At 40.6% G+C, this 27,869-nt stretch overlaps 1 protein-coding gene and 1 pseudogene across 1 annotated transcript; one reads left to right on the plus strand and one right to left on the minus strand.

The window, feature by feature from the left end:
• LOC114660852 (proline and serine-rich protein 2-like) lies at positions 1–26,089 on the minus strand. Its single transcript, XM_028813813.2, has 4 exons — positions 25,869–26,089; positions 16,364–16,588; positions 2,405–2,669; positions 1–1,685 (listed from the first exon to the last, which is right to left on the minus strand). Exons 2-4 carry the CDS (start codon positions 16,496–16,498, stop codon positions 763–765), a joined length of 1,323 nt encoding a protein of 440 aa, XP_028669646.1. The 5' UTR covers positions 16,499–16,588; positions 25,869–26,089; the 3' UTR covers positions 1–762.
• On the plus strand, positions 17,523–21,477 carry LOC127528463 (uncharacterized protein K02A2.6-like; annotated as a pseudogene).
• Positions 26,090–27,869: the final 1,780 nt, after the last annotated feature.

Raw genomic sequence — 27,869 nt, forward strand, 5'->3', positions numbered from 1 at the left:
TCAATGATAAAATGATATATATTTTATTAAAGCTTGAGCTTATCCTTACACTGTGCTGGCAGCAAAACTCAGCTAAAGAGTTTGTGTGTTTCGGCAGATTTAACCTTCACAGGATGAAGTCAGATCATGTAATGAGATCCAGTTAGTACAAGGAAAAACTTAAGATCTATTAATGACAAAGATCAATTGCATTTGAATTTTTTTCTACATAACACTAAAGCAGCGATTCAAATACACTTGTATGTATATAGGCATAGACGATACAGTATATATATTTGGGTCTTCCCAGAGTTTATAAATGTCACAGTCTTTCTACTTTGGTGGAAGCACCTTATTGTCATTGCACCTTAAATTTTTTTTTTTTTTTTTTAATCCCAGCATGTGATAAAAAGTATAAAGAAATAAAGCCGTAATTGCCACTGTATAACAATTTTTTTCAAAAAAGTGGCTGATACAGTATAAAGTTAACAGTAAATTCCAAAAATTAAATAATTAATGAACTACATAATTGTAAGATGTTTGTTGTGCAAAATACATAATTATATGAATAGGCCTTCAAATAAACATATTCTTGCCATAGCTCTTCTTATTGGAGACCCCTAAATTTCATGCTACAAAGTTCACAACAGCTTGAACACCAATGGCATTTCTCAGGAAATGCGCTAGGAGAAAACCTACAGCATCTAGCCTTCCGGGGAAAATTTAGAGTTGTGCAACAGGTCCATTCATTGGTTAAAATCCAAAATGTCACCATGAAGCATGTCATGAAGAGCTCCTCACAAGTCCAAGTTTCCTCAAAGCTTCTTTTCTGGACTCTTCAGAGTCTCGGCCAGAAAACTGAACTGTAATTCCCAAAGGACGAAAACCAGATGGTCTAGAAGAAGATCTTCTTACCTCTGATGATGGTGTGTCTGCTTTTCTTTCATGAAAACTTTTGGTTGCAAAAGAACGCACATTCCCATTTTCTGGTGAGCTACCAACTGGCTTAAAGGAGACAGATTTCCACAGACGATTGGCTGATGTTGCTTTGGGTTCAGTTTCTCTGTGTGGATATGCATCAGTCACAGTTTCATTTGTACTTATATCTGTTTGAGAAGATGAAACTTTGGATATATGTTCAGACTCTATGAGACAATCCTCTGGCCTACTTAAGTTAGGAGTTGAACCTTTGAAGGATATATTTCTTCTTAGAATATTCTCTAGACTCTCATCCTCATTTAATGGAGTAAACATTGTATCATGAAGGTTGGCAAGTACTTGGGCTCTGCGTTCTGGCACATTTACCGCAGCTCTTGCTATGGTGTCAATGACTTTTTTTGGACATGCATTGAGATTAATGTTGCCAGGTAACTTCAGCAATTTATGATCAGGATTGTCGGAATGTTTCCCAGAAAGGAAGAGAAATTTATTATCTAAACTCCTCTTTCTTTCATCAAACTTTGAGCTTGAAGGCGACTCCCTATTGACAGACTGTGTGCGGGCAATCTTCTGGGCCACAATGACAGGGGTCGGGACTGAACCTATAGGATGGAAGTTACTAAAGGAATTCTGTCTCTGGACCTTCTGGACATCACCGTCTTCTTCTGAACGTGGAGAAGGAAGAGGGGAGCAAGAAGACGAAGACAAGGTCTTTGTCATAGGTGGTTTCGCGTTGATCTCTTCTACCCAGCTGGAACCAGTATCATCTGTTTTGTAAGTAAAAGAAATTTGAATGATCATAAAATCAAAAAATATATCAGGACTAACTAAAAACCATTTCCTCTAAACTTAGTTAGAAACATATTCTTATAAAATACAATTAATGCTTCATTTGTACAAAATCCTCAACAGAAAAACATTGCAAATGTTTAAAAAAAAAAACAAAAAAAAAAAAAAAAACAAAAAAGGGATAGATAAACACAGATAGTGAAATTCATTTTTTTATGAAGGGTTGCCATAATATTCTTATCCCTACTTAATCCAGTTCAAGGTTGAGGAGGCCAAAGCCTATCCTGGTAGCTTTGGATGCAAGGCAAGGACTGCCTCTGAAGCTCCAGTGCATTGCAATGTCCACTCCTCTCCCACACATACACAGCCAGTTTAGAACACTCACATACATACGAGGATGACATACAAACTCGGGAAGCTAGGCAGCAGCACTAACCACTGCGACACTGATCTGCCCTTATTAACAGTCAGTGGTAGTCAAACTATATGGGATTTGAACCATACAGCAGCAAAGATACAGGTCAATACAAACACTTTTAATGATCTTACTTTAATATTATAATCATTGCAATAATAAAAATGCACAAAAAGGAAGAAATTGAAATTTTAAAGCTAAGCTAGAACAGGTCAATCCCATCATTTAAGAATGCACAAGTAAAAAAAAAAAAAAGTGAATTCACAGAGTTGTGTGCAATACCTTTGGAAAATGGAGAATTGCTTACAAAAGGTTTACTTTCCAAATTGATTTGGTTTTTTTGCACCAGGTCTATGATGTCTTCTTGCTCTTCAATACTCTGTGTGTGAGGAAGTCCAGCAGTATCAGCTTCATCAAGAGAGCTAGTAGATAGCTGGACAATCTCAGCTTCGTCATCATGATCAAAAGAATCTATGGTGGTCTCAAAAAACATCAGACATTCTTTTTCTTCATGCGACAGAAACTGAAAGCTGTTATCATCATGATCCTGGAAGCGGTATAGAGGGAAAAGAAAATCAAGTTATACTTCACAGTGGGTTCGGCAACGTGCTGTAGTCAGTGCATGCTCCCAACCTCCTCCTCCTCACAGAAGAGAAAAAAGAACTTAATGAACTGGACAATGAAGAAGTAACTCTGTAACAGTCTTTACAGCACAATGGCATCTTCAGTCAAGTGACCACAGCTGACTAGTCCAGATCAAGAGGATGCTACAACACATCAGGTCCCTTCAAATAGTACTACATCTGAACTCCAGCCCTGCAGCAAAGTACTGAAAGATACTGATGCAAATAATATGATACAGTCGGGTGACAATGCTTATTATTTTAAATTAGCAAAATACCCGCACTTCGCAGCGGAGAAGTAGTGTGTTAAAGAGGTTATGTAAACATACACATATATATATATATATACACACACATATATATATATATATATATATATATATATATATATATATACACACACATATACATACAGTCCTGATCAAAAGTTTAAGACCACTTGAAAAATGGCAAAAAAATCATATTTTGCATGGTTGGATCTTAACAAGGTTCCAAGTACAGCTTCAACATGCAACAAGAAGAAATGGGAGTGAGACAAAACATTTGTTGAGCATGCAATTTAATGAAAACGACGATTAAACTGATTTTTTGCCATTTTTCAAGTGGTCTTAAACTTTTGATCAGGCCTACCTACCTACCTACCTACATACCTACATACATTGCATTGTAACACGGGCTGTGATTGTTACATGGGAGGGAGACGACAAATCACAGCTTCCCGCTTTCTAATCGGGCCTGTGATTGGTGCTTTGACGGATGCCCACATCCCACAGTATCTCCCCTTAGGAGAGGCGTTAGGCAAGTGTAATTGAATAGCGGTGCTGCAAGTTTAGCTTTACACCTGTTTTTAAGGCTTATTGACTGAAAGGGGCTTTCATGAAAAAACTTAGGGCTTTGCTACAGGATACACCCTCCACAAGTTAAGGAAGTAAAAATAATGGTATATATTTCTGTTTTATTTAAACCTTTTAAGTTTGTATGCGGGCGGCATGGTGGCGCAGTGAAAGGTGCCAGTTAGGAGACCCGGGTTCGCTTCCCTGCGTGGAGTTTGAATGTTCTCCCCGTGTCTGTCTGGGTTTCCTCCGGGTACTCCGGTTTCCTCCCACAGTCCAAAGACATGCAGGTTAGGTGCATTGGCGATTCTAAATTGTCCCTGGTGTGTGGGTGTGTGCGCCCTGCGGTGGGCTGGCACCTTGTCCGGGGTTTGTTTCCTGCCTTGTGCCCTGTGTTGGCAGGGATTGGCTCCTGTATTTAGGATATAGCGGGTTGGATAATGGACGGATGGACATTTGTATGCATAGCCCTATTTGCTGATTTTTGTTTTTTTTCTTTCTTCAGTAATATTTCAGTAAACCCGGAGCTTGTCAGTTCAAATCCTGGTACTGACACCACTGTGTGACCCTGAGGAAGTCACTTCACCTGCCTGTGCTGCAAAAAACAAAAGTAATGTAACAAATTGTACCTCAGATGTTGCAAGTTGCTGGAATAAAGGCATAAGTAAAATAGATAAATATGTATTATACACATAGGAACTATTAATTTATTTTCAGTTAAGTCATCTGCAGCAAACCTTTATAAATGAGGGTTTCTGATTTTTAGATAGTGCAAACTTTCTTCTTCATTGACGTTTTCTCTTGGAGAGCTTTTTTCATTTCATTGAAAATTAAAGCAGCAGCTGCCAAAATATGTAGCTTTCTTATTAATTTTTCAACATTGTGTAAAATAACTTTATAAAGTAACATAAAAGGTTTAAATACTGGTTATCCTTTTACACTAAAATATTACTAAAGAGATACAAAAAAAGTAAAATGCATATGTTGTTTTTCTTTAAGGACATTAAATATTACTGAAGAAAGAAAAAAAAAACTAAAACAGCCAAATGGGGCTATGCATACAAACTTAAAAGGTTTAAATAAAACAGAAATATATTTTATTTTTACTTGCTTAACTTGTGGAGGGTGTATCCTGTAGCAAAGCCCTAACTTTTTTCGTGAAAGCCCGTTTCAGTCAATAAGTCTTAAAAACAGGTGTAAAGATATTGACAATAAGCTACGCAAACCCACCAAGACATGGAATCGTTTAAATCAAGTATCATTACATCTTCCTTTCTTAAAGAGAAGTAAGGCAGTACTTATATCTATCTATATATCTATGTAAGCTTATAAGATAGAGAGATATAAGATAGAGAGATATAAGATAGAGAGATATAAGATAAGCTTTCAAATTTTTATTAAGAAGAAAACCTTTTTAAATTGAGGGAAAATATACCAATAACAGTTTGTTAAGGATCTGTTTTTTTTGTGAAGCTGCCTTCACTCAAGTGACCACTTCGAGCTGACTCGCTGGCCAACCATAAGCGTTACCTGGTAGGTAACCACCCATACAATCAGATTGTGAATCAGACTATGAATGCCGTGAATGTAATTACCCCGATCTACATGCTGTCAAATAAACGAACCACACGCCGTGGCGCAATTTTAGGGGCTTCGCCTCTAGCGCTGACGTCCGAGGTTCGATTCCCGTAAGGGAGTGAAGTGAGTGGCTGGTTACCTACCAGGTAACGCTTATGGTTGGCCAGCAAGTCAGGTAACATCAGCCACGGTGCCTTCAGTTGTGAGAAGCAGATCATAGAATGGTTGAAAATAGTTTACTGTCAAATAATGCAAAGAGTATGCGACACGTGTTTTCCCCCTTATTCTTGGCTCATCAGGCGTGCACACTCACTGCACTCGCTTATGATAATCAAACCTCGGACGTCAGCGCTAGAGGGGCTTCGCAGCGGTGAAGTATTGCTTTTAAATTTTAATTAAGAAGAAAACCTTTTTAAATTAAGTCTTAAAAAGAGGTGTAAAGATATTGACAATAAGCTACGCAAACCCACCAAGACATGCAATCGTTTAAATCAAGGCGCGAGTCGAAAAACACCATCCCATAATATTAGTTAACGATTAACACATTTCTATATGTATTGTAAGCATACAATACAACTGATAATATGTTGCGCTTATTTATCTGGTGTACCGATATTTTTGCGCGTTTAACGGCTGAAATCTAACGTGGTTTATGCCCTTCAGAATGAAAACAGTTTGCATTTACCTTTTTAATAAAAGGCGAGCTTTTAAACCTGAGAAATCACCCCGTAAATGCACACGTTTAATTGCACATGTTAATATGTATGCTTACACAGTATTAAGAGACACTCAACAATTAACGTCATTTACCTTCGTTCCCGACTCGTGCTGTAAATCTCTTCCTTGTTTTCAGTTCACGTGATTACGTAGGAGGCGTGATGACACGATACGTGACTCCGCCTCCTCCATTAGAGTATATGGACAAAAAACAGGTTCCAGTTCTGACCATTACGCGTAGAATTTCGAAATGAAACCTGCCTAACTTTTGTAAGTAAGCTGTAAGGAATGAGCCTGCCAAATTTCAGCCTTCTACCTACACGGGAAGTTGGAGAATTAGTGATGAGTGAGTGAGTCAGTCAGTCAGTCAGGGCTTTGCCTTTTATTAGTATAGATTCTAAGGGGCATTTATAGCAGTCCAAGCCCTGAAAAATGTGAAAACTTTAAATCAACAACAACATAAAAGTGAGCCGCAACTTACAAAAGCTGCTCAAATGTGGGGCAACCATCCCATGTTTCGACTGGACTTTCCAGGAGTATTGTTGAAATGTGCAGATTGTCTTACAATGAGATAAGAGCAAGAATTGAATTCTGGGCCCATTGCTGCAAAGAGTGCTTTAGAAAGGAGATAACAGCTGCTGGTATAGAATGACCCAAAGCACCATGTGCATGAATATTAAGTGAATTCCCACCCACAACTGGCCCTGGAAAAACAGTGAAAACCATTTATATGAAAAACAACAAAAACCACAATACAGTAATACTAAATGCAGACTTGGCAGTGGGTTTCATTCTCTGCAAGTCATGACAACAATTTGTGGAAAGCAGAGCAAGGCTTTTGAAATGACCAAAGGTTTTACAGCGGGTCTAATGACTTTCGGCTCCAAGTAGGGCATTTCCGCTGCTTTGGCCCCCAGGACTGCATCTGATAACTGGTCACACAATGTCCTAAAGGTCTTCTTTTGTCTGCATCGTGACATTGCAGGCTCAACCTGAACCACCCCCTCCTTAAGAATCTCTGAGGCGGACTTTGAGGGCACATCAAGTTATGGGGCTTTCAACAGCTACTGTAATGTGCAGACAGACACACACATCAGCAAAAAAGCTCAGCACAAAGATAAAGGGAAAATATCTGAGCAAGTGGCAAGAAGTAAACTCTGCTCGTTAAAAACAATGCTCCTCAAATACCTTACATTAAACATAGAACACCAGCTCCCTGAAATGGACAATCAGTCTAAAAAGAATGGAGGTAAGGATAAGTAAATAGACATTTAACTAATCACAACTGAGATTTACTTAAACTAGGGCACCACATGAAAGATTAGTTTAATGAAACCTGGAGGTGAGAAAAAAAAAAAAACAGCAGATCCTTTGTCTGGTTTTGTCATTCGACTCACTGATTTAATAAAAAAAAAAAAAAAAAAAGTTTTATTTGGGGAAAAACCTATTTTCCTCCCATATCAGGATTGTTTCCAGTTTCTGTTGTACTGGAATTCATGACACCCTTCCACACTGCATCTCCTCCATCAAAAACAGTGACTAATGGCCTCTGAATTGGCCTTGTATGGAGATGGAGGACCTGAAGTTCCACCCTTGGCCAATTCTTCTCTTTCACTTATTGCTAATAGAATGAGCTCTGTGACTGACAAGATGTTTTCTAGGGGATCATATATTGCAAATGCTTCTGCCCCATCATTCAGAACAACCCACTTACTCTCTAGATATGATACAAACAACAAAATTACACTAAATACCAGGGACCCCCTTAAAGTATACATTGTTATGGGAATGGTGGCACCATTGCTAGTGCTATAATAGATCCAGTGTCTGTGCCCAGTCATTGAGCAAACTGCATAGGGCTCTTCCTCCTGTGCCTACATGGGGTTTTAACCGGGCTTTCCCCTCACATCCCAAACAGGTTAGACTAACTGGCAATTCTAAACGAGTGCGAGTGGCCCATGACTGGCTCTTGACTTGCACCTCACAGCAGACTCTAGCTCCTGTTCCCCTAAACTGTATTAAGTAAGTTTGAGAATTACTATTACATTGAAGGAGATACATATTAGGTACCAGCATGTAGGCATTAAGCAGACTTACATGAACGTTTGCCGACACTTCAACTGTCCTGCGGCCACCTCCTGAACTGAGGACTTTCCTAGTTCCTCACACTGAATTTGCAAATGGGCAGGTATGGAGAGCAGCTGTTCACTCCATTTAAAAGCCGTGTCACAGTGTGTGCACTCTAGGAACAAACAGCTTTATGGGATTTTTATTTTTGATCACGATGCAAGGAACTTTCTACCCACAATTTTTTTCTCAAATGCACAGTTTTGACTGCCACTTTTGCAAATCACTGTACAGTGATCCCTCGCTATATCGCGCTTCGCCTTTCGCGGCTTCACTCTATCGCGGATTTTATATGTAAGCATATTTAAATATATATCGCGGATTTTTTGCTGGTTCGCGGATTTCTGAGGACAATGGGTCTTTTAATTTCTGGTACATGCTTCCTCAGTTGGTTTGCCCAGTTGATTTCATACAAGGGACGTTATTGGCAGATGGCTGAGAAGCTACCCAACTTACTTTCTCTCTGTCTCTCTTGCTCTGACTTTCTCTGATCCTGACGTAGGGGGTGAGAGCAGGGGGGCTGTTCGCACACCTAGACGATACGGACGCTCGTCTAAAAATGCTGAAAGATTATCTTCACATTGCTACCTTCTGTGTGCAGCTGCTTCGTGAAGCGACATGCTGCACGGTGCTTCGCATACTTAAAAGCTCAAAGGGCACGTATTGATTTTTGACTTTGTTTTTCTGTGGCTCTCTCTCTCTCTCTCTTCCTGCTCCTGACGGAGGGGGTGTGAGCTGCCGCCTTCAACAGCTTTGTACCGGCGGTGCTTCGCATACTTAAAAGCCAAACAGCCCTATTGATTTGTTTGCTTTCCTCTCTCTCCTGATGCGCACTCCTTTGAAGAGGAAGATATGTTTGCATTCTTTTAATTGTGAGACTGTCATCTCTGTCTTGTCATGGAGCACAGTTTAAACTTTTGAAAAAGAGACAAATGTTTGTTTGCAGTGTTTGAATAACGTTCCTGTCTCTCTACAACCTCCTGTGTTTCTTTGCAAATCTGTGACCCAAGCATGACAATATAAAAATAACCATATAAACATATGGTTTCTACTTCGCAGATTTTCTTATTTCGCGGGTGGCTCTGGAACGCAACCCCCGCGATGGAGGAGGGATTACTGTAATCCTACTTTTAAATTTGAGAAGCTCTGAGTGATATGGTACATTTTTGGACTTGGAACATCCATCAATGACACAGACCTAATACTTCTGGAAATACCACAATTAGAGAGATAATTGGCATATCCATAAAAATTAAACACCTTTGAAGAAACATTCAAACTTCAGATTAACTTTAAATCAGATACAGAACAACCACCACAGAATTTCTCTAAAACATGTTTTTCTTACCATCATTCTTTAATGACATTTTTTGTCACATTGCCATTACGTACTCCACAGTTACCACGCTACAGAATATACTGGATTACAAAGTTATCACTGTAGAGTAACTGGGAGAGCATAATAATGCCTACTTAATTACTGTATTCCATAAAATCCAGCATAGTGGTACAAGTGTTACACACACACATTCAGTTCAAGCTGGACAGAACCAGATAGGCAAGGCTTCTTACACGAGACACATCCAAGGAAGAAAAACAGGTGAACATTCATTTGTGACATGAAGACAACATTTTAGAGGAATCGGAGCTGGCTGGCTTCTGGTAGTGGAGGCCATATAGCTAGTGCCCCACCATAACTGTGAAAAACTCATTCAGCCCATTGTAGTGAACCCACCAAAGATATGGTGGCATCAGTGTTCTCTTTGTGACAAGAATGTGTTGAGTGAGACTTGCCAGACTGTAAAGTGCCAGCAATAATGAAATTGTCCCAGATAGGAAGGGCTCTCACTCCCAAGTAGGAGCATCTCCATCACCTAGATGAACCTTTCATTTCTCACTCCAGACACCAAAAGTCTTGCTATAATGTTGACCATAACATCTCTCTCTTTTGTTGGATGCTTTCAGATCACCATTATAAGAACAGCTAGCTTGACTTAGATTTTCACTCATAATTTTGCTCAGGCAGTTCAGTGACTTAGCAATACTGCCTCACAGTTTGAGGTCCCAAAGTTCAAATCCCTCTACAGTTACGGTGTGCAGTATTCTGAAATGGCACAAAATGGATCTATCTACTGCTCTGAGCAGGGCATATCAAACAGTTATTTTGTTTATGGTTTGGTTTACTATATCCAACCTGAAATTTCCAGATTCAGCTTGTAAAACTAAAGACCTTTTGGTATGTTACTGTAGTTGGCATGTAGCCAACTTTGTCCTGTGTGTAGGGTGCAAATACCTAGACCCACTTCCCACACTGCCACTCATGTCAGAGAGTTGTCCAATCTGTCTGTGCTACATGTTTTTTTTGCCAGTGAGAGGACTGCTGGTTTATATATGCATTCCATCATTTTTTTGGAGCACTGTTATTACAGCCTCTCATTATTTACATAAAAAAGAACTTTGTCACCAAGACTATAAATTCTATTGGACGGCTTCATTACCTCTTATTTATGTTGAAAGCAGAAATTAATCACCAGAGACAAAGGAGAACTCTACAAGTGCCACCATGATGCAATTCTATTGACATCATTCAGGTGATTAGAAATTGGGACTTTAAAGAATGGCAAGTGCTTAAGAAATTAAATAAATGAATAAATAAATAAAAAACAGGAGTCAAAACCAGGTGGCTGGCGTCAGCAGAAATGGAGAAGGCTGGAACAAGCTGCATTCTAACTCTGCCACCCTGCCAGCTCAGGTTCCCCCACCCCCCAGCTCGGGGCTATTGAGAGGAAATTGACCAAACTCTCTTGAACAGTTCTCCTTTCATTGGATAATAATTAGCTTTCATGGGGAGTGTCACTGGTAAAATGTGGAGAGAAGAAGAGGGGAAGAGAAGGCACACACACTCAAAGCAGGCTCAGAATGAACTGTGTTGAGAAAGCCACAAGTACAGTGTATAGTCCAGCATTCCCTGAAGTAGGCTTTCAGTGTTCCCCACTGGAGGTATTCTCTACATTTGGTGATATTCCTTTCAAGATTATTTAATAATCATTGTTTGCTGCAGTATAATTTTCATTCAAGATTTTCTGACTTGGAAGAATTTTCTGTCACTCATCTCTAGGAGAGTGGATTCAAATATCAGCCTAGCCACCATCTGTGTGAAGTCATGCAAATTTTCCTTTATCGATAGGGATATTCTCCAGTTTTCCATCCCCATTCATTACATGTCTGCGATTGGTTAATGTACAACTCTAAACTGTCTATTTAAGAAGGAGCTGGAGTGTGTGAGAGAGAGCCGGCACGCAATCCAAAATGAGCTTCTGCCTTGTCCGATATTGTCATGAGTCTGTCCTGACATTTGACCTTTAACTGAATTTAGTAGGTTTAAAAATGATGGAAGATTGTTCTCTCTCTTTACAATGGGACAGTTCTTCACCAGAACTGCAAATCTGTAAACAAGTGCTGCACATGCTAACTGGGTATACAACATGGTCCTTTGCAATGATGTCAAACCAAAAAAGTACAAAATCAGTTAGCTCTTTGTTGCATCTGGTTAGAAGGTGAAAATAAAATACTTGTCAAAATGATTTTGCAATTAAGAAAAACAGCATTTGGGTCAGCACTTTCTTCTTAAAAGTAACATGAGAATGCTGGGAAGCGTCTTTAAACTTAAAAACACATCCAATCCACATGCTGAATTTGACCAGAATACCCCAGTTTTCGCATTCATCTCAAAGGCTCATAATTGACCTTCTTGCTGTAAAGAAGTATTAATGTATATGAAAGTGCCTGAAAATAGACAGAGTTGGTTTCTACCATGTGATTCATGTCACCATTCAAGTCATTGGCAGATTGAAGGACTGACAACACATCAGCCCTTTCTGACCATCAAAGACGATAGAGAGAAAAAAAAATAAAAGGTGCTGTATAAAATATGTATATTCACACACACACACACAATCTCCAGTATCAGCTAAAGTGTGCGTAGGTGCTTAAAGACCCTACTTGGCTATCAAATAACCAATCTGGTCAATAGTGCGTCCCGCAAAATAGAACGTTCACAAAATAATTCCATTGTAATACAAATGTTTTAGAAAGTAAAATAGTTCTTAGATAGATGGACTTATGTAAAAGTATCTTTAAAAAAAAATCACACAGAATCATTACAAAATGCATCTTAGCTGGCCCTGCAAAACACAAAAACAGCCAATACCAGCAAGATAATATACACCATATAATAAAAGGATAGGTGTCTATGAGTCTATCTGTGTGTCCGTCTATTTGCTATGTCCCGGTCATTCCAAAAAAATAGTCCATCACAAACATTTTTAGTAATAAAATGCATTGCATTTATCATTGAAAACAGATGGTGCATCACAAATAGTAACACTACTTTAATGAATCCCACACTGAATATCATAACAGAGACATATGCATTGCATTACTTAAATTAGGTAGCACAGCTAGTATCAACATAAAGAAATGAGAAAAAGAAGAGATGCTACAAATGGCTGCTAACACTCACATTGTCACCTCTAAACCCTTCATTCCAGTCACTCACATGATCTTAACAACAATGCACAATGGGAATGCACCCTAGAAACTGCTATGGTCTACTGACGGGCCCCTTATGTCCCTGCTAGAGCTCCTCCTGTAGCATTTGGTAAAGAACCGACGTGTGTACTTATTCGTGAATCACTTTATTAACAATAAAGCTAACCAAGTGTACTCCTAGAAATCATGTTCAGCGATTTTTATTTTATGAGACTTCTCTAAATCACTTAAAATAAAACTGACTGATCAATGAAAAGCAATTGGCCCCAGAGTGAAGATGGTGAATAAAATAATTGGACACCCCAACAGAAAGCCGATTACATGAGAAAGATGCCAGTGTTTACCGTCATGCAAAATCACCTCTTTAAAATAAGCTCAGCCCAGTATTACTTGATTTTTTGCAACAAGGTGAACGTCATGTTAAATATGTTTGGCTGTACACTTCTCAGTTTTAAATACAGACTTTTATCTGTTGACAGCAAAAACACCAGCAGCCTCTCAGTTAAATATTTCAAACGAATACTGCAGCAATGACCTTGCTCACTAGATTTCAAAAGTCTAATTACTCAGTCCAAAAAAAAAAAAAAAAAACACACACCACACACAACACTTTGCTTCATTCTTTAAGGCTGACCAATCCCATTCCATTAGCTTATCATAAGATTCTCTTTAATCAAAAGAGCCTGCTACTTAAACAGATTTCTCTACAAATCACAATTATAACATTACATAATGTTCTCAAATCTATTATACATTACAGGAATTTATTTTAGGAATTATTAAAAATCTAAAGGCAGTACAGGAAAATCTTGGCACACCAGTAGTACGTAGCCCATGCACAGAGCTGAATAAACTTTCTGTTTCAGTCCAACCAGAAATAGTAATTGCAAAGTTTTCCGGATCCACCCTGTTCAGAGAGCAAAACACAGATGTACTTTATTCACATGTCAAACCAGATCCACAAAAAAAAAAGTGTGTGCTCAAGTTAGACGTGTGTGTTTGTCTGAATGTACTCCTTTTTAAAGAAGGAGAGGATTTGGCACCATACACATACTTATTAAGTTTATTTACCTCCATTGCTAATCTGACAGCATCTCCGAACAGTTTTGTGTTCCTGTCTCTTTGATAGATCACAGCTAATTATAGGTCTACTCTACTATGATGTTTTCTAGACTATTGTCTGAAAGTATCTAAAAATTGCAGTGACATCATGCAGATTTCCAGTTTGGTTGCAAAATTCATCTTGGAGGCATAGCAAAAAATTTAAAAAATAGTAAAAAATTGAAACAAAGCAGAAATAAGATTGTTATCTTGTTGACATGAACAGGAAAATGGTTCAAAAAAGATAAAAATGGTATAACATGCTGAAAGAAAAGAAATCTCCAAGATGGGTGACATTAAATGTGCATCTTATTACTTGCAATTTTCTGGCAGCGTTGACGGGGAAGGTGCAAAACTGTTTTTTTTTTTTTTTTTTTTTTTTTTACAGCAGTTCACATTGCTTTTATTAATTTTCAGTATTGTCAGTTCCACTTGATAGAATATACAGTGCAAACAGTTTGACAAACAAAACTATTAAGTCCATCAAGCACCTTAAGCTGACTGTGCCTTTTTTGTCGGCATTCACTGATTCTAGTGGGTGGCACAGCAGGTCAAGTGGTTAGGGCTGCTGCTTTATGGATCTACCGCCATGGTTTTGAATCCCAAACCAAGTAGTCATCAGTGTGTAGTTTACACATTCTCCCCTTGTTTGTGTTGCTTTTTCTCCCTGAAAGACATGCTGATTAGGTGGATTAAAAGGTAGCCCGTTTTTGACCGTGTCTGTGTGTGTGTGTGTGTGTGTGTGTGGGGGGGGGGGGGGGGGGGGGGTCCTGCAATGCACCCTGTTCAGGACAGATTCCTTTCTTGAACCCAATGCTGATATCATAAATTCCAGGGTTGCTGAATTGGAGTAAGCAGGTTTCATAATTTATGTCCCACTCAAGATAGTCTGTTAATCAGTGAGACCCTATGCTAGCAGCAAACGTTACATGATATAAAGGCTCTTTGCTCCAAATTCAAACCAAGCTGAAAAGATTGTAAATATCTCCTAATGGTCATAAAAAACAGACAAATTTACTAAAATTCTGATTTATGTGTTTTTCATGCATGTGGTTTCCTATGTGTGCTGCCAAATGGGCTCTTACATGGTACTAAACCTTACAAGTTGCTGTCTTTGGATGAGCAGACAAAGTAGCATGTTGCAAGAGTCCAATTGCCCACTTCAAAATTGTGAGATCAGTTCATGTAGCTACTGCATTAGGGACTTAGAAAGAAGAAAAAATGCACTCTCTTTTTAGAAAGTGCACCCCCCAAATCCTGTATTTCAATATGAATTGTGCTTTTTGTGTTTACCGCACTACACCATAGCCAGATACTTGAATCAGCGGCCAGAAAAAGTTAAACAACTTTCAAGGTCACTGGGGATTTGCATTCAGAATATTTCTATATATGCATACACCGGTCAATATCTCCTTCCTTATGTAGAGCTCATTTTAAATTTCAGTCCAAAAACAAATGCACAAGTCAGCAATGATTGCAACAAACAAATCGGGACATCTAAAAAAAAAAAAAAAACACAAACTGACCTTGTCTTTTCAGTTTTGGTCCCTACTGTCTGCCATCCCAAAAGTTCAGCAGAGCTTTTATGTTAAAGGAGTGCTCCTGCTGCTCAATTAAAACCGCTTTCTCTTTCTAGGAGTTAAGGTATAATCCTATCACTAAACAGTTAATGTTTTTTGTCTTCAGTCAAACCTACACTAATTCTCAATATCACCTCAGTATAGTACCTGCTATTTAAGTTAGTTGTAGAATGTTATTTCACATTAACTTATATAGCATACACTGCACTGCGATGATTTAGAAGAAGAGTTTTATAATAAAAAAAAAAAAAATCTCCAATCTATTTTGCAAACACACTTTTGCATGGAGAGTCAAGGACCTTCCAGAACCCTCCATTCCTAGTAAGAACAGATCCTTGATGGAATGCCAAGAACTTATAGGGCACATACCCACACTCGTTGATAACATAACATTCTCAAAGTCATTCCGTGGCTGCAGGCTATTGGATACAAGGCAGCTACCGACATCTGAAAGGTCACCAGTCCACAGCATAGCCCACTCTTGCATGCGGCCAAGCAAGCAACTTAACATGCATGTCTTGGGGATGTGGGAGTTAAGTCAGAGTACAGGAAAGAAAAACTCATGCAGGCATGAACGCAACGGGGGAAAAAATGAAATAACAAAAGCTTTATACATACACATTCATGCCTTAATAAATTTACATTCAATCTAGCATGTTTAGGATGTAGGAAGTACCCACAGAAAGCCCTCTTAAGACAAAGTGAGAATAAATGAGCAACACAACAAGTTCTGGAATCAAGCAAAAGACCCCAGGGGGAAGTGCTCACACAATGCCATTGCACCAGAGGAGGAAAGGTGTTTTTAAAAAAAAAAAAAAAAAGGCAGTCATGTACAGGAACACTTGAGGCAGAAGTGTAGTACAGGACTGTGGGCTCCATATATATATTTAAAATGTCTGTCACATGTCCTTTTCATTCCAGGATTCGAACCCCCACTGGCACCCCCCCTACACACACACACTATGATGCCCATGGCTGGGGACTAAACTAACACGAGGGTGGTACACAGTCTGGTGCCTTTTCCACAAGATCAGCCTGTTAACCTACTAAAACCCATTATGATGTCTCTCATGAGAAACAAACTGTACAAACTTAGTGTCAAAAATCAGCAAAAACTTGCATAAAACTTACAAAGGCATCACTCCTAGGCAGCGTATGACCTCCTGGACCTTCATGGTTTCCATTAATTCCAAAAGTCATTTTGTGTTTTGGCGTCATTTGAATTTCCATTGTAGATGAACCGGAGTCAGAGTATTTTGTTGGCATTTTACAAAGGGAGTATGAATTTCTTGAAGTAATCTTTGTTGAAGCTGGCTAATGTGCCATTTAATGAAGAAATCTTCACAGCGTGTACATCTAGAAAAAACACAAATAACGTGAGTATTAGTCTTTGCTCCGCTTTTCATACGCACAAAAGAATCAGTTTTATCAAAGATTAAAATTTAGCATTGCTGTGAAAGGGCTTGGCATACTACAGCAATAATCCTCTGCACACTAAAGTAAAGCTGTCCTATTCAATCAATTTTATTCATTAGCGCAGAGGCCACCGCATAATGTCACGCAGAAACTCTGAAGTTCTGTTCTGCGTAACACAAACAATGCCGCAAGGTACAAAACTCTACAGCCCAAATCACACACGATTAAAATTATACGAAAACAAGTCGACCCGCTGGCATGCGCACACAGCTGTTTTCGTTCGCGTTAACGATATTTTCTCGGCTGCGCACGCGTAACGGCAGAGTGAAAACTGCGTTAAAATATTCTATTCCGTTATAGTTTTACGCCATCTATCGTCCAGCTATCTGACTGACCGCATGCCATGGAGCCGAAGGCTTGACAGAAAAACTAACCGTTTAAGGAAGGTCAGCACGTTACAAGAGTTGTAAAAAAAAAAACTGACCAGAAGAAAGAAAGTGTAGTATATTGTAGTCTGGACCTTTGGAGATTCCATAGTGATAAGGAATTATGGGTATTGGGGAGCTTAAAGGAAGTGACATAAAATATAAGACTGTGCAACGTGTAATCTAAAAAAGGGGACCTGTTAAAGTTTATTACCTTGAACCTGTCTCCGTCTTCTTCCTTTTTATTGGTACAATATTATTGTCCATAGATATAACACTGGCGACGAGGATGCGACGGATTTAAAAGTGCACCGCTATGGCTACGCAACGTGTAAAGTAAGTTTTTTTTTTTTCCGCTGGAGAGGAAAGAGAAAAGCTGCAAGTTTTTTTTTTCTATTTCTGTGGTAACGTTTCTTAGTCATTCACTGAAGATAAGCACAAGGGATAAAATGGCAATGATAACGGGACATTTCGGGCCATTCGATGATTCAGTTGAGCAATGGGGCGATTATTCAGAGAGATTTGAGTTTTTTGTGAAAGCCAACGCCATTGACGATGACTTGAAAGTGCCGATATTTCTTAGCGTTATCGGGGCAAAGACATTTAGTCTACTGAGAAGTTTGGTACGGCCAGGAAAACCCGGTGACAAGTCATTTGATGATATTGCAAAGATTCTGGACTCACATTTTTCGCCTAAGCCGTTATTAATAGCTGAAAGATTTAGATTTCACAAACGGAACCAGGAAGAAGGCGAGTCTGTTGCTCAATATGTAGCGGTACTCAAGAAACTTACAGAATATTGTGAATTTGGTGCTAATTTGGATGACGCCTTAAGGGACAGGCTAGTGTGCGGATTGAGAAGTGAGGGCCTTCAGAAGCGGTTACTCACTGAGGCCAACCTCACATTGCAGAAAGCGATTGAGATAGCCGTGTCTATGGAGCTGGCTGCTAAAGAAGCACAGCAGTTAGGGGCAGCTGCTAGAGTACACAGAGTGCAAGCAGACTCAAACAAACAAACAGAGGGCACCAAACAGTGTTACAGATGTGGAAAGATGGATCACCATCCAGCGAATTGCTGGGCAAAAGAACTCATATGCCGTAGCTGTAAAAAAAAAGGGCACGTGGAGCGTGCATGTAGAGCAAGGAGAAAGGAAGGCACAGACAAGGGGGAAACAGGGAAAGATAAAAAGGCATCCTGGTCTTATAAAAAGAAAAATTTGCACGTGGTACAGAAAGAAAATAAAACTGACAGTGAGACTGATTCTGAGGCTGAGCTACTAATTAAAACACTGAATAAAAAAAGAGGCTCAGCAGCATATACTATTACTGCCATGCTGGAAGGGCACCCTGTGAAGATGGAGGTGGATACTGGAGCAGCGGTCTCCCTAATATCAGAGAAACTGTTTAAGAAAAAATTAAATCACCTTCCACTGAAACACCCTAGGATCATAATAAAGACATACACTGGGGAGAGTGTGCCTATGTTGGGTAAAACAAAGGTTCAGGTTGAACTAAATGGGCAAAGAACCAAATTGCCTGTATATATTGTAAAAGGTGATTATCCAGCTCTGATGGGCAGATCGTGGCTAGAAAAAGTACAGTTGGATTGGACCAAAGTGAATGCTGTGTCTGTTGAACAGTCCGAGTTGAATTTGGTCCTGAGAAAGCACCAAGCTGTATTCCAAGAGGAACTGGGGAGTATAACAGGGATTAAAGTGACACTCCGGGTGCAACAAAATTGTCAGCCAAGATTTTTAAAGGCAAGGAGTGTTCCTTACGTTTTAAGACCTAAGGTGGAGGCGGACATTGACCGGCTTGTCAAACTAGGAGTCCTAGACCCTGTTTCTCATTCTGAGTGGGCCACACCTGTGGTTCCGGTGGTCAAGTCTGATGGATCTGTACGATTATGTGGGGACTTTAAGGTAACAGTTAACCCTGTACTCATAGCTGAGCAATACCCCCTTCCTGTGATTGAAGATATTTTTGCTGGATTAGCTGGGGGAAACAAATTTAGTAAAATAGACCTCAGCCAAGCATACTTGCAAATGCATGTAGATGAGGACTCACAAAAGTACCTCACCATAACAACACATAAAGGGCTGTACCGTTATTGTCGTTTACCCTTTGGAATTACTTCAGCACCAGCGTTATTTCAGCGTGCCATGGATCAGATCCTTAGTGAATTACCAGGGGTACAGTGTTACCTGGATGACATCCTGGTCACAGGGCGAGATGACAAGGAGCACATGGCCAATCTGGATAAAACCTTAAGCAGGCTAGAAAAGTATGGGCTGCGTGTAAACAAGGAGAAATGTGACTTTTTCAAAATGTCTGTGGAGTACCTAGGACATGTTATTGATTCTGAGGGGTTGCACACAGCTCCTTCAAAAGTGAAGGCAATAGTAGATGCCCCTGCTCCAAGCAATGTCAGCCAACTGACATCATTCTTGGGTCTCGTGAACTATTATGGGCGTTTCATTCCACAGCTAGCAACGTTGTTGAAACCACTCCATGAGTTGCTGTGTGAGAGTAGACCCTGGAAATGGTCACAGGAGTGTGAAACGACATTTAGCAAAACCAAGGCCGCGCTGGCTGATAAAAGAGTTTTAACACATTTTGACCCATCCTTACCAATTCAGTTAGCTTGCGATGCATCCCCTTACGGTGTTGGGGCTGTGGTGTCGCATATTATGTCAACAGGTGAGGAGCGACCAATTGCATTTGCGTCAAGAACATTGAGTAAAACAAACAAAATATCCTCAAATTGAAAAAGAGGCTTTAAGCATCATTTTTGGAATAAAAAAATTCCACACTTACCTCTTTGGTCGAAAATTTACCCTGCTAACAGACCACAGACCTCTCACATCTATTTTTGGCTCACACACTGGTGTACCATCTATGGCAGCAAGCAGACTGCAGCGCTGGGCATTGCTCCTTGGGGCTCACAATTATGAGATCAAATACAGGCGTTCGGAGGCACATGGAAATGCAGATGGTTTGTCAAGACTTCCCCTACCTGACCAACCCAGAGAACAAGGGCAAAAGATTTTTTACTTTAAGATGGTGGAAAATGCACCTATCACTGCCCACCAGATTAAGCAAGAAACCAAGGGTGATTATACACTGTCAAAACTACTCACCTGCATTCTTAAAGGGCAGGACCTTAGCACCCTTAATGCACTGCCTGATGTTCAGCCTTACCTTTCACGGGGAAAGGAGCTATCTGTGACAGCAGGATGCCTCATGTGGGGCATGCGAGTAATTATACCACAAAGGTTGAGGAAACCCATTCTGGATGAGTTACATCTTGGACACTGTGGTATAGTCCGAATGAAAGAGCTAGCCCGGAGTTATTTTTGGTGGCCTGGACTGGATCGTGATATTGAGGAAAAGGCAAATTCATGTTCATCATGTCAAGGCCTCAGAAATATGCCAAGTCCAGCACCATTGCATCCATGGGAATGGCCTGCTAGTCCTTGGCAACGCGTTCATTTAGATTTTGCAGGACCTGTAGAGGGTGTTATGGTTCTGGTCGCAGTGGATGCACATTCTAAGTGGCCTGAGATCACTGTCATGCCCGACATCACATCAGAAAAGACAATCCAAACCTTAAGAGAGATGTTTGCACGTTTTGGACTGCCAGAGCAGATCGTGACGGATAATGGGCCTTCTTTTGTATCCCAAGAAATGGAAGAATTCCTAAAAGGTAATGGTATTAAACATCTCCTATCCAGCCCTTATCATCCTTCAACTAATGGCCTGGCTGAAAGAATGGTGCAAACCCTTAAACATGCTCTTAAAGCATCCAAAAGTGAAGCACCTTTCAAACAACGTCTTTATACCTTTCTTCTTAAATATCACAACACACCCCATGCAACAACAGGTATGTCACCAGCTGATCTGTTCCTAAAAAGGCAGCTGAGAACACGTCTTGATTTGTTGAGACCAGCTACCACTCAAATGAGAGTTTATGATAAGCAGCACGATCAAGTAAAACAACGTGCCAAGCGGGCTAAAGATCGTGAGTTTTTCAGTGGAGATGCTGTCCTTGCTCGTAACTATTCCACCACTGAGAAATGGGTACCAGCAACCATTCTTCAAAAGACTGGACCTGTCTCTTATAAGGTATGCACACGAGACCACCAGACATGGAGACGACATGTTGAACAGCTGTTACCCCCTATACCTGTTGAAGAAGCCGGTAGCACAGAAACGTCTGAGGAACCTAGTTTTAGTGAGTTGATCCAAAGCCAGCCAGGAATACTACCTGACTCTCCTGTTTCAATTCCTGCCGATGCTGTCGTGCCAAGGTTACCTGAGGTTGCCTTAGGGGATGAACATACCTCAGCTGTACGACGTAACCCTCTCAGAAGCAGGAAGCCTCCTGACCGTCTTAACTTATGAAAACTAACTATATGTATATGGAGATAAAGGCACAAAATAATACCTTATGTTAGCAGGATGTTGAGGTCATTTATCCTCTTTCCTTTGTTGGAATGTAATTGCATTGATAACAGTATGTGTTCTGTTTCATGTTTATTTTCCTGTTCTTAATAGCAGATGTTGTTTGTTATATGTTAGTCGAGTTTACAATTTTAAGCGGGAAGGAATATGTAGTATATTGTAGTCTGGACCTTTGGAGATTCCGTAGTGATAAGGAATTATGGGTATTGGGGAGCTTAAAAGGAAGTGACATAAAATATAAGACTGTGCAACGTGTAATCTAAAAAAGGGGACCTGTTAAAGTTTATTACCTTGAACCTGTCTCCGTCTTCTTCCTTTTTATTGGTACAATATTATTGTCCATAGATATAACAGAAAGGAAGGAAAAAAAAATCAACCCAAGGTCGTTTTTGGGAATTTGAATAAAAATAATTAGAACACAGACACTGAAAGCTACATTGACAGCGATAAAGCCAGGATTTGAACGATGGACATCTCTGACGGAGCCTGCGCTTCGCTTCGACGAGTACGCTAACCGCACCGGCGAGGAACAATCGTGCTGAACAGTAAAGTGGGAAAGGCGTTCTGCAAGGAAATAAATGGTAAACGGCATCATATTGAATGAGATGGGTTTGGGTTGGGGTCGCCCTAGTTAGTCCACCCTTTATCCGCCCGTAGCGCAGTGTCTGAAGAGTTCGGTTTATGATGAACGCTAGTATATCTCTAGGTGGTCGGTGGTCGTTTCAGTAGGCCTGTGAGGTGCACGTTATCCTGTGTTTAATTGGCTTTTATTCGGCTATTCCAGTTTTCCGCCCATAGTTCCACATTCGGCTCTCTGGGGGGTTTGTGATGTGCGTGAACCAGCTCAGTCCTGAAATGGGTTAAGAGAATGTGCGAATCATGTTGTGTGTTTACAACTTACACATAAAAGGACATCCCGGTATTCACGATAATGTTGAACACTGTAATAGCCAGGGCTGTCACGCTAGAGATGGGCGGGTTCTGGACAGGTGATTGACAGCAGGATATTCACAGGTGTGCTGAGCTCTGCATTCCAGGAACCCCAAGAACTTACTCGTTGTATCTTTCAAATCTGAGAAGGCAGGTGGAGACTACCATGGCATTATAAATACCGCCTTGCAGATAATAACGGGAAAAAACTAGGAAAACAGCACACGCCACGATGGACGACGATCGGAACCACTGCGAGAGTGGAATAGCTTGCCTAGAGAAGGGACTTACTTTTACGGTGCGTTTGCGCTTTTGATTCAGGTTACTGTAAAGTATTTGTTGTGGAATAAATGCCCCCGTTATTGGCCTTCATTTCCATTCGGCGTGCGCCTTGATCGTTCCATCTCGGTGTGCCTTACAGTATTATTACAAACAGACACACTCGATTTTACCAAGAAAAACACATTCTTTACTCTACTCTTTTCTTAATACTGGTAGCGTTGAACATTCAAGTAATGCAGACAACCACTACAAACGACCATTTCAAATTAAGCCTGTCCCCTTTAGCCCTGATACTAAGATGTATACACCAGGCAGCATCGGTTAATGGTGGTAGGGAAACTTACCCTCCTCCCGACTTCAATAAAGTATTTCCATTGTTAAAACCTACAAACCAAAATTAAACACAACTGTTTAAAACCCAACATGAAATCATAAATAACTTAATTTGAGGTGCTGCGCCGTCCGTCTCTACCGTATGCTTCAATTTGATTTTATAATGTACCGGCAAGTAGCCTACGTTACAAGTTTAGACTTAACAGGGAGTTGGGTTGCTTTTCTGGTTAGAAACCTCCTAAAATAATTTATGACAGTTCCAGTTAGTTGATCATAAAAGGAAATACAGCGTACATAATTCATGTACTTTCCCATCCTCCCTTAAAATTAATTTCTGGCTGGGGCTGCGCCACTGCCTGTGAATTACAGGTGCGCATTAGCGGAATTTGAGGATTTCCTGATGTCGTCCATTGATTCAAATGGTTAACGGACTTGATTGTCCCCGTGAATAGCAAGAGTTGTAAAAGCGTACTCAATCTCCTCACTCTCGTACAATGGTAGGGCGCAAGATTCTATTCTAGAGTCGGTGAAATTCCTTTCTGTAATGTTCCAAAAAAAGGAACTGTTTGGCCACAATTATGTCGGCACTGTTTGATGCTATAAAAATAGTAAAATATATATATTTAGACGATTCAGCTGTTTGACGGCAGCAGCCAGAGAGCTCAGCGATCCTGACATTTAAAACTAAAGCTGGTACAGAAAATGGATGGATGGATGGCACCGACACGTTGCTCAGTAGTTCTGGTTTTCTACGCCACGTAAAAATGGGTATTTACTCAAACAGTCTAACCGTTTCCGAACCATCATTCCCTAATAATTCACTGCTAACTATCAAAATACTGCAATAGTTTTCATTGGCCGGTGTTAGTGATTTTAAATTCCACTATAACAAACAATACTACAGCCACCACCTTCCCGAAAAGAAGTTTCATATGATTCAGTTAAACATTTTTCCGTAAATTAAGAGGACACAGCACGGCCAGAGACGTAGGGCACCTACATTCACATTGGCAGTTCAGCTCGGGGGCTACGCTAGCTTCAGCACTTATTAGGGGTTTACACCCCCATCCCGATAATTCCTTTACCTCACTAGGGGTCCACTGTGGAGTCTCTGCACCGTCGATTGGTATGGCCAGGGTTGGTATGGGAGGGTAACGATTGATCAGGGGCTAGAGCCCCGGAAGTCCCAAAGGACGACACTGATTCAGCTTTACAAGTCAACGAGACCTGCGACTCTTACGAGCGGAATACTGAGCGTGGGCTTCTCCTTGGAGCCGCCAACTCGCCACACTAGATTAAAATAGTTTTAATTTCAGCGTTTCAGATATTTGATCATAGTCCAGATATAATTTTATGGGAGAAATTCTATTTTTGTTAACGTTTTTGCTGGCTTAAATGCTTTTCGTGCTGAAGGAGATACTAGCCAATCGCTGGGCAGAATCACACACACCCCTGCACCAGAAAGTAGCAGAGAAGTACGCAAACTGCACTTATTAGACATCCTAGCTAAAGGGAGCGAACTGAGGTTTAAGTGCTGTGCTTTGGTACCGCGCCTAATGAGCCTGGTTAAGGTAAAGGGCGTTAAAGCGGTGTGGCAAAGAAAATAGTCGAAGACATGGAACCTGGTCTGACCAGTTTAAGGAATTCGTGACATCATTTATTTGCATATTATCAGTATCAAGCAATATTCTAGAATTTTAAATTTTCCAGACGTAGTCATAAATACAGCGGCAGCCTTCTCCAGTGTACGTTTCCCTCTTGCGCTGGACAAAGAGTTGGAGAGTAGATGAGTGGGTCAAACATTAAGGGGGAAAAAATACCGAGACCTTAGCTCAACAGAATTAAAGATTTGCTTTCGTCCGCCGGGGTGCGCGTACTGGCAGAGGCACAGCATTCAAACCCCGGCACTGAACTTAACAGACTCACCTATACATATGTAAGATTTTGGGAGGTTTCTTGGAACTGCCGTGTTTCGCAGCTGGCTAATAGTGCCTACCGCCTACTTTATACATGTGCTGAATTTACTGTAGCCGATTTCTTTATTTCAAAAGCAAAACGCTTATTCGTGGGAAATAAAAGTTGAGCAGCACATTATCGGGGGTTTTCACGTTAAAATGTGAAATGAGAGGTGTGCATCTAGTCCCTAACTTTGGTGGGTCATTATCACTTTTTAAACTTTGCGATAAACACAGCACTGGACTGCGAGTCCGATGGGACCCCTGGTGTTGGCAAGCGTGACCACACCCGTGGGCGTTTAGGCAAAAAGAACTGGTGGAGCGCATAGCTGCCATTCCGGCCGCTAATTAGTGATATAAACAAGGAAAATCGGAGGAAGAGCGAAATCGTCGCGTGCGATCAGAAAAACTAAAACGAAACGATTAAAAATACCCCCATCTCGTTTAATTAACGCCGCAAACTCTGTACCAAGAAGAGCCGCAAACGCGAAAATGAGTTAACTCAAGTAATGCGTTTCGAAATCCGTTTAGTCACACTCAAGTGGATGCACTTCACGGACACTGCGCCGACAGCTCCTCTTTCTACATTTTCTCAATAAGCACTACTTTGTAAAGCGCCCCAAATTCTCAGTCATACTCCCCGCGCCTTGAAGAAACCTCTCGCCGGCACCATTTGATCTGAATAAACACTTCGATGCGCGAGCTCCTCGAACACGAGACACCCGAGACTACAGTCGCTCGTTCTCCGCGGCTCATCTCGCACCTGTTGACTATCTACATCGCACTCCAGTAACTACGAGAGCGGAGACAAACCGCGCCGGGATTTCTCACCTGGGAAGTAGGGCTCTGCTGCAGGTACTCTGATGATGTCGTTTTTAAGGATACGAGAACTCCTCGGTTACCAATCCCTTGCCATCGCAACCTGCCGAACTCCTCAAATATAGCAGCAAGCTGACGGACTTTCTCCGTACTGACGCTCTAATGCTAAACAGCCCACTTCTCATTAGCAGCACAGCGACGCGGAAATACGCGGTACCAACCTAACTACCCTCCGCCCCTACGTTTTACCTTCAGTTAAAGGGACAGGTGCCGCCCCCTTGTTTCTGCGATTTTGTCTCAGTTTACACCAGGACGAATCTCAAGTGACCTACTTGTACTTGACAAACACGTCGTGTCAGCCTTTATGCTGGGTTCATAAATACAGGGAGAGCACAGATGACTACCAGACGCGTTGACATAGCTCGACCAGTCTTGAGATCCCGCTTGCAGGTTAGGAAAATTCACGCCTCGGTCACAGAGAAAACGAGGGAGGGCGAAATTATGAAACTAGGATCGAATGACTGACCTGAAAGAATAAACACAAATGCTTACGGCTGTGTAATTGTCACAAACTGTCGCTATATAAATAATGCAGAGTGAATGGATGATCGAGAATCCATGCTAAAAGTGTGGGTGTCTGTCCTACAATGACAGGGTAGAAATCACAACTTCACAGGCGCTCCTACCCGCGCCCAAACATCCATCTGATCGGGTCACAAAGTGGACAAATGAAGCTCGATGGTGCATATCATTTTGTAGAAACTCGAGTTTCGCCCGCACATCCTGATTACTGGAATGCTAAATCTTTGTGTAGTTTAACGATCTCCAGCCTACGTAGACGTGATATTACTTTAGTATGATAAGCTGAATTAGCACTTGGAAATATCTCAAAATTCATTTTAAGATATCATAAAATTTCAAGATAGCTTGAATACATATACTGTTAACTTGAGATGCATTACAGATATCTTAACATGACATCCTAGTCGCTTTCAGATACCTGAAATCAGTAGTGTCTGCCTAAACAGAAAGTATGGTACAGCATCACCAGATGGTGTGCAAATTCATGTAATCATTTTCACTCTGTACTTTTCCTTATTTTTAAAATAACAATATAACTTAACAGGAGCTGCTGTGTTAATTATATGCCATAAACAGTATCCTTCTATCTGGTCCTTCTGGTCGATTCAGTGTTAAACAATGGGCTTCCTTACAGTTCAAAAACTTACTTTTTCTTGTAGGAAGTGTCCAACCATCTATTGCACATAGATGTAAAAGGGAAACAGTTAGCAGACCATCTCGGAGAGCATATTTGAGCCGTTAAAATCAAAGACGTATACAGTAGAGCCTATTCACATCCATTCATCATTGCCACATTCATCTTTCTTATTGTGTTCTTTCACAGGGCTTCAAAGACGCGTCTCAAAAAATGAGAAGAAGCTAATCTCATTCTCACACTGTTATCACATTTTTCTTCAGATTTTAATGACTGAATAACTTTTTAATCTCTCCCTTCATCCACTCTGATGACAGCTTTTTCTCACCTACACTCTCCTTTTTTCCTTTCATCTGTCCTGTCTCTATCCCTCTTTTCCCATCTATTTATGTTACCTGCCGTTTCTCTTTCAGTTGCACACTGTATAAGTAACCTTTAACTTTTTAATTTGCAGATGCACACTGACACAGCCCTACCCTAACTCTATTATTGATAAAATGCTTAAAATAACACTTTACTCGGTGCTCAATGTAATGTCTTACGTAGAAAAATACTGCTTTTAGTAGAATGTGAAATTGTCTTTGTGCAGGGTGCATCTCCAACATGAACTTTCCAGGCCACAACCCCTCATTCTCTTTGTTATTTTAATTGCTTATTTGATCTTTCCAGTCAAGGCTCTGCAGCATAAGCCAGTAAAGAAGTATGAAAAGTCCAGTACTGTTTGCTCCTCTGAAGGTAGCTGTAGTAATGTGAGGAGAAAAAAAAAAGCCAATGGCATGAATTTTAAAACAGCCACC

Source organism: Erpetoichthys calabaricus, chromosome 1 (genome assembly GCF_900747795.2).
Source record: "Erpetoichthys calabaricus chromosome 1, fErpCal1.3, whole genome shotgun sequence".
Taxonomy (NCBI): Eukaryota; Metazoa; Chordata; class Cladistia; order Polypteriformes; family Polypteridae; genus Erpetoichthys; species Erpetoichthys calabaricus.

Bases quoted from the DNA above. Each gene is read 5' to 3' on its own strand.
- LOC114660852 (XM_028813813.2), bottom strand. From the start codon at position 16,498: ATGCCAACAAAATACTCTGACTCCGGTTCATCTACAATGGAAATTCAA. The intron at 2,670-16,363 runs GTAAGTTTTATG...TACCGCTTCCAG, and splicing joins TGCCTAGGAGTGATGCCTTT to GATCATGATGATAACAGCTT. The intron at 1,686-2,404 runs GTATTGCACACA...CTTACAAAACAG, and splicing joins CAATTCTCCATTTTCCAAAG to ATGATACTGGTTCCAGCTGG.